At 38.5% G+C, this 8,451-nt stretch overlaps 1 protein-coding gene across 3 annotated transcripts in view; it reads right to left on the bottom strand.

Annotated features, from left to right (window-relative positions):
• Window positions 1-2,679: 2,679 nt before the first annotated feature.
• tns3.2 (tensin 3, tandem duplicate 2) overlaps window positions 2,680-8,451 on the bottom strand; it is a 96,683-nt gene continuing 90,911 nt past the window's right edge. For all 3 annotated transcript variants that reach the window (XM_031785707.1, XM_031785706.1, XM_031785708.1), the window contains one exon: window positions 2,680-8,289. In XM_031785707.1, coding sequence (XP_031641567.1) covers window positions 8,148-8,289 — 142 coding nt within the window. In that variant the 3' untranslated portion in view covers window positions 2,680-8,147. The remainder of the gene's footprint in view (window positions 8,290-8,451) is intronic.

The raw sequence follows: 8,451 nt of genomic DNA, 5'->3' as shown, positions 1-8,451 counted from the left end.
CAAACAAATTTGCAGAGCGCGCTGCCAGTGTTTTGCACTCGCGATGTTGTAGTGCTCTAATGTATCAATCAAACATGTGTGTATGTTGCATGTGACAGTTTGATCAATCCCAAAATGTTTTGTGCAAGCAAATCCTAGAATCTCCACATACGGCTGAATTTTGCACAAAATATACTCACAATTTAGAAATGAGGCTCCTGGAAAGGAGAGGAGTGGAGACAAACATCACCAGACACTCTGGCTTCATAAGCCTTATCCAGTGCAATTAAACAAGTGCAGCACAAACACATAGTTTCACAGACACACACAGACACACACAGACACACACACACAGACACACACCTACACACACACACCTACACACACACACACACACACACACACACACACACACACACACACACACACACACACACACACACACACACACACACACACACACTTGGACAAGCACATCTACACACATAGGTTCACATGCTCACAAACAGACACACACACACACCACAGTATGACACACACACACATTCAGAAATACATAGATATACCATACACATACACAAACATTGAGATACACACAGATGTATGAACACTGACAATGCAAATTCACTAACTGGCACACATACACATTGACAGATTTCCTTAAAGTAAAAGAGTGATTGAGCCAGCATGTGTGGACCTGTAAAGAGAAATCTGCAGGTGTTTCTCTGTACTTAACAAGCATGATTACTTGACGGGGTGTGTGAGACAGGACGTGAACAAGATTACAAAATGTTTGTGTTTTACCAGATCTGAAAAGCTGACAGACTGGCATTCCTCTCCTGAAGGCTTAGACAAAGACCCACTAACTGACGGTTAAAGAAATACTGGAACACACACACACACACACACACAAACACACACACACACACACACACAAACACACCAGTGGCGGTCGGTGACATTGAAGATGAGGGAGGACGATTATTTTGTTTTATGAGCATGGTCTTATTTTTATTACAGCATATTGGATGACTGTCATTCATATTCCATTCACCCAGCTCAATGTAACATTGATAGGTTTAGGTTACTACATGACACTAGAATTTCCCCTATACCCATCTGAGGTTGCTACAACCTAGCCTATGAATGAACGTTTACAACGTAGGAGCACAGGTAGAGAGAAACATTTAAGTAATCAAGGTGACAGACAGTGACACATTCGATACACTCTTGCCTGCATCTAGCTGATCTAGTGTGTAATCATTAGACCAACAGTTGCAAACAAGTATTTCTATTGGACAAATTCAGGTATGTTTATCCCCGTTTCATTCCATATGCTTCCGTTTAAGAAATATTTTTCAACAGAATCGGTGGAATGAATACACCCCTAATCACACACAAAGACAGTTCCCTTTCATAGCAGCCACATACAATCAGCATGATCACGTTGCTCGTTAATTCCTTTGTGCATCTACGTGCTCTCCTCCTCTCACCGTTTCCCTTCACTTATGGACTTCAGTACACATCAGCTGTCTTTGACCAGGCAAAAAAAACAACTTCAAAAACCTTCTTGTCATAACCAGTACACACAGCCTACATCGCTGTCACCATTTAAAAAAAACTTTATTTAACTAGGCAAGTCAGTTAAGAACAAATTCGTTCTGTTCATGGACAGAACAACAGATTTTTACCTTGTCAGCTCAGGGATTCGATCTTGCAACCTTTCAGTTACAAGTCCAACGCTCTAAACACTAGGCAACCTGCCACCCATAAAGAGTAGAGTATTAGATAATGTGACATCATAGTAAACATAGCTACTAGAACTAACACCCTAGTAATCCCACTACAATCATGCAGTACAGTCAGCAAGCAGTTTAGCAGTTACATAGGTGGGCCCCGGTGGCTATAAATTAATAAAACCAAAAGTGAACCTAGACTTGGAAAGGTTCCAGTGTTGGATAGCCATAGCCAGCTAGCTAACATGGCATCCCTCTCTGTTTGAGCCAGGTGTTTGAGAAGGCTAAACTAGCAAGCTGCATTCGAAAGCTAAGTAAGCGAAAGGGAAAAAATATATATAACAAAATATAGCTTGCTCTCTCTTGCTTCTCCTTCATTTTTGAATAAATTGATTCGTTCAAAACTGTTCAACTATTGTCTTTCTCTCTCTTTGAGTCAACAACTCACCACATTTTATGCACTGCAGTGCTAGCTAGCTGTAGCTTATGCTTTTAGTACTAGATTCATTTTATGATTCTTTGATTGGATGGACAACATGTCCGTTCATGCTGCAAGCACTCTGATAGGTTGGAGGACATCCTTCAGAAGTTGTTATAACTACTGTCTAAGTCTACGGAAGGGGGTGAGAACCATGAGCCTTCTAGGTTTTAAATTGAAGTCAATATACCCAGAGGAGGACGGAAACTAGCTGTCCTCCGGCTACACCATGGTGCTACTCTACAGAGTGCTCCTGAGGCTACAGTAGACCTTCATTGTGTTTTAATCCATTATTTGGTGACATATGAATATATTTGGTATAGTTTTATCTAAAAAGGATTGGTTTTTTAATGTTTCACTTTTTTATTTTTATGAAATCCTCAATCCTCTTCTGAGGAGCCTCCACTGACACACATGCACTCACTCACTCACTCACTCACTGACTCACTGACTCACTCACACACACACATAAACACAAACACCAAAGGCATCCTACATTTGTTTATTTTCTTGTGATTGATCAGCGCCATCTACTGGAAAAAAAACACAAAATACTATGGTCACATAGCACCATATATACCATATGACTGCAGATGAAACCATATATACCATATGACTGCAGATGAAACCATATATACCATATGACTGCAGATGAAACCATATATACCATATGACTGCAGATGAAACCATATATGCCATATGACTGCAGATGAAACCATATATACCATATGACTGCAGATGAAACCATATATACCATATGACTGCAGATGAAACCATATATACCATATGACTGCAGATGAAACCATATATACCATATGACTGCAGATGAAACCATATATACCATATGACTGCAGATGAAACCATATATGCCATATGACTGCAAATGAAACCATATATACCATATGACTGCAGATGAAACCATATATACCATATGACTGCAGATGAAACCATATATACCATATGACTGCAGATGAAACCATATATACCATATGACTGCAGATGAAACCATATATACCATATGACTGCAGATGAAACCATATATACCATATGACTGCAGATGAAACCATATATACCATATGACTGCAGATGAAACCATATATACCATATGACTGCAGATGAAACCATATATACCATATGACTGCAGATGAAACCATATATACCATATGACTGCAGATGAAACCATATATACCATATGACTGCAGATGAAACCATATATGCCATATGACTGCAGATGAAACCATATATACCATATGACTGCAGATGAAACCATATATACCATATGACTGCAGATGAAACCATATATACCATATGACTGCAGATGAAACCATATATACCATATGACTGCAGATGAAACCATATATACCATATGACTGCAGATGAAACCATATATACCATATGACTGCAGATGAAACCATATATACCATATGACTGCAGATGAAACCATATATACCATATGACTGCAGATGAAACCATATATACCATATGACTGCAGATGAAACCATATATACGTTCATCAATCGTCAACAGATGATGAAAAAACATTTGCTCAATTCAGAGGTTCTGAACACAACATATTTATATGGCCGTACCCTATATGATGAATGTATATATGTAATACATTAAGTGTTGTTTTTTTATTTTCCAAAAATATGTTAGTGAGGATAATGTTACAGTACCAACTATACAACATTCATTTACACATTTTTACAATTGAGTGCCCAAGTTATGCTTTGGGGGCAAAAGTAGGAGACATGGATCACAGAAACATGTGAGTATGAAAAAGTGTTCCCTACCAAGCCCATCAACTCTACAACAGAATGACAAGTAAGAGACTTCGGTTAGCACTAGGCTGCATCCCAACTGCCACCTGATTCCCTATATAGTGCACTACCTCTGACCAGAGGAGCACTACTTCCCACTGGGCACAAACTGTTTTAATCAACATTGTTTCTAATTCATTTCAACAAAATAAATAAATGTGATGACGTCGACTCAACATGTAAAACTGCTTGGTATTGAACGGATACACCAAAGCTCTTTTCTTATCCAACTTTTAACCTGAACACTGTTACAATTACACGTTAAACTGACATCTGTGTCCAGTGTGTTTAGTGCACTATACAGTATAGGGAATAGGTTGCCATTTGGGATGCAGTGTTCCTCACATACTTACCATGGCTACAACACTCATCTCAAGAGCAAAACATAACCATGTTGCATGGTTTCATGTCTTCTCAGAGTTATTCTTCTTTCAAACATAATGTGTCATGTTAAATATATTTCCAAATGTTTTAAAATCTATTTAAAGGGACAACAGATATGAGGTTTTGTCTAGGATGGAAGACACAATAATAACATGGCTGTGGCCAGAAGATCGTCTATTGGGTGTCATCAAAACAGAGGTGATTCAACATGTACGTAGAATCACCACGAACTCATTGGAGCAGTTTCTCACAGCAGGAAAAGAATCCTGCAGCAACAGGAAATGTGCATTATTATGTGGATTATAATTAATGCTGCACATTTTTGTAGGGGTTGATACATTTTTAGTTAGGGCAAATCAAGTAGACATTAAAAACTTTAGAAGCCTTTTTAAATCTCGAATACACTACAAGTTTGCAGATCCTACACCTGTGTGATATGGTGCTATTCCCTGGTGGGGTTGAACACTATTACAGTTTATTTTCAATCACTTAGGTGCAATTTTCACAAGCATGTGGAACATTTAGTACAAAACTCAAAACTGATCACCAAAAAGGCAGGTGTTTCAAAACGCTAAGCACATTTTCCATTGACTAAATACAACACGTAAAATCATAGTCATTTTTCACCAAACTTAATCAGTGTTTCATCTAGAAATAAATGTTTCACATTGCAATACATGTTCATATAAAGTCATTGCATTTCACAATGCAATCCTCACATTACTTTTGATATGATTGTCTTCTCATTTGTTAAAATACATTTACCTATTCCTCTTAATTGATAATCTCTTAATTTGGTAAACCTATAGATTCTAAAATGGTTGGGACACCAGGTGTGTGTACTTAATGATCAGGTAGAACAGAAAACCAGCAGGCACCGGGCCTTGTAGGGTCAGAGTTGAATTCCCCTGCCCTGTACAGTAAACATGAATCCAAAATGAAGTTGCTGGGGTCTTTTTGATAGGGGGTGGGGGGGTTACACTCATTTACTAAAATTGCATTGGCCATTCTTGTATATCAAACAGAGTTGGAGTCAATTCCAGTCAATTCAAAAAGTCACATGAAACCTAATTCTAATTCCAAATGTTACTGATTGACGAGAATTGGAATTGAATTGACCCCAACCCTGGAATCAAACCCTCCACTCTGGTATTGCTAGTGCCATGCTCTTACTAACTGAGCCACACAGGACCCCTACAAATCATAAGTACAATACTATACTGTAAAATACAATACATAATTACAATACAATACTGTAAAATACAATACATAATTACAATACAGGTGTATGATTGCCATTCCAATGAGCGTGCCACCCTCATCAGGCCATGCAATGACATCAAACTAGATGTCAGGCTTGGATTCGCTGTGCCAATATTTTTTACCAGGTGTATGAACAACGAGGACATTTACTGCGATGTTGATGAGAAGACAGGCTTGATGAAAACAAGTGCCTACTAAACGTTGTTGTTTTTTTCATTCATTTCATTCGTTTCATATGATTACAGTACACCTATGAACAATATACATTTATTTTTTGCATCAATGATTGTGAAAGATGTCTTCAATGATCACACCTCTGATCACACATAACATAGAAATGATGGAAATGTGATTTTATATTTTTGACGGGTACATTTTGATGGGTAGTGAAAGTGTTTTGCCTAATGTGAAAACAGTGTAAAGTACTGTAATTTAAGGGCATTTTTTAAACATGTATCTTGCATGGTTTGCTATTGCATTAGCTGGTTGTTAAAAAAAACTAAATTGTTGTGTTTGGTGATTAAATCAAAGTTATGATGGTATTTTACAGTAAATGTATATTGTGGATCAATGGTTGTGTGGTGAAAGATGAATGCAAAATAAAAGGTTTTGAATTTAAGGCTGGCTGCTTTACAAGTGTTACCAGTTTGGAGTTTTGTACTAAGAAATTAGGAAATTCACCACATGCTTGTGAAAATAGCACCAAAGTGATTGAAAAAAACTGTCAGTTGATACTAGTGGCTTACAGGTTGATACTAATGGCTTACAGGTTGATACTAATGGCTTACAGAGGAAAAGTACAGTATATAGTATCTATATGAAAAGCTTCTAAAGAAAGTAGTAGCAGTGCATGACTTGGACTGAAGTAGGTGCCGGAACTAATTTTAGGTGCCGGTACTGTTTATATTGGTGTGTTCCGCACCAAGTCAAGCACTGGATTGTAAAGTGTATAGTGTTTCATTGATAATATGACTTTGAAGGGATTGGCTGATGTGATTAAAAGTGACCATGTTCTTTGTTGAGAGCCTTTTACTCTGCATGGTGGGTAGAGACAGACTAGTAATGCTGTGTGATTAGAGGGACAATATCATATAGATTACATTTCAGCAAATACATTTGTTAAAAACATGTCTGAATTAAAAATACATATCATACATGACAGATTACCTCCCTTTACAATGACATCCTGACTATATATACACAAACAGCAGTGGTGGCTGTTGGGCGGAGATAAAGGAGGACGGGCTCGTTGTAATGAAACCATGTGTTTGATACCTGTCCATTCCAGCCATTACACTGATCTCTGCCCATCAGCCTCCTCTGATAACAAAACGTTATATTAATAACGTTTTTTTTTAAAGTCCTCAATGTGCTTCAGGGTAAAGCTTATCCTAGTAACAGATAAAGGATCAGATCAGATTTCCCTTCCCCCAATCCTAACCATTAGTGGGGGAAATGCTAAACTGACCCAAGATCAGTGTCTAGGGGGCAACATCACCCTACAGTACACCTCTGGGGCCTCATGTATAACCATTGCATACATTCACACTAGATGTCTGCGTGACCCATTTCTGAAAAGTCTGCACATGTACAGAAATATTGACATTTATCAATTTGGCGCAGGCACAGTTTTACAACTGTGTGTGAACGAGTATTAAAACTGCCTGAAAAACGCCCTCCATCCACCCTTTAGGGTGACCATAACACCCATTAGTTAAGGTATAATTTGGAACGATTGGCATTAGGCCACAGAATGCAAAACAAGAATTGTTGCTCAATATTTAGTTTATCAATAGATTATTGGGTTTCTATGTCCTGCCTTGGTATATGCTATGAGATTAAATACGCAATGATGTCGCGCTCCTATCGCACAGCAATACTGTAACCTACACCCATATACCCATTTACATAAACTACCAGTCTATTTACTGTGTTGGCATGATGTTTTAATCTTTTGCTGTAATTTATGGTGTATCTGGAAAAGGACTGTCAGTCCGTTTCTGAAAGAGAAAACACCAGCAAATTGCTGTGAACCTGTCAACAGACCGTTACAAACTCCTTACTTTCCAGCTTGTAATACAATATTTCAACCACTAGCAGATGTGCATGTTCATGTTCTAAAGGAGGTGATCACATTCTCACATCAAGTTTTTATAAATGATAACTTTTGTTGAAAACTGGTGCATGCAGATTTTGGGGCAAATTTTGTGTATATGCAATGTCAATAAATGAGGCCCCTGGTGTGTAGCGTAAAGTTGTTGCTACTGTCTTCTGCAGGTAGTATCCCATAATGCAACACATTAGTCCCTTCTCTTCCACATCAGCATTTGAGTGCTGTATGTACCAGCAGGACAAACAATGTATGTGTGTGTGTGTGTGTGTGTGTGTGTGTGTGTGTGTGTGTGTGTGTGTGTGTGTGTGTGTGTGTGTGTGTGTGTGTGTGTGTGTGTGTGTGTGTGTGTGTGTGTGTGTGTATTTATGCATATGTTATTTCTTCGGTGAGCCAATCATCACCTTGGAGACAAAGTTTACGATGGCGCTGGCAGGTTGTTCGGGGTCGTGTTCAGCAAACAGGTGACACACGTTCTCCGTCCCATTCATCGACTTCCTCGCCACAAAACCAAAGATCCTGACAGGAGAAACAGCAGAGAAGCTCAGTAAGCCTTCAGCTTCAACCGCCAAACAGAATAATCCACAGTAATATTCACTAGGAACGAAACAGAAACAAATGGGCTGAAGCGCGGAGTGACCTACCTGAATTTGTCTAATAAGAAATTCTCATTTTCATTGC

This window comes from Oncorhynchus kisutch, linkage group LG13 (assembly GCF_002021735.2).
Source record: "Oncorhynchus kisutch isolate 150728-3 linkage group LG13, Okis_V2, whole genome shotgun sequence".
NCBI classification, from domain to species: domain Eukaryota; kingdom Metazoa; phylum Chordata; class Actinopteri; order Salmoniformes; family Salmonidae; genus Oncorhynchus; species Oncorhynchus kisutch.
This window is presented reverse-complemented; position numbering and strand designations above follow the sequence as displayed.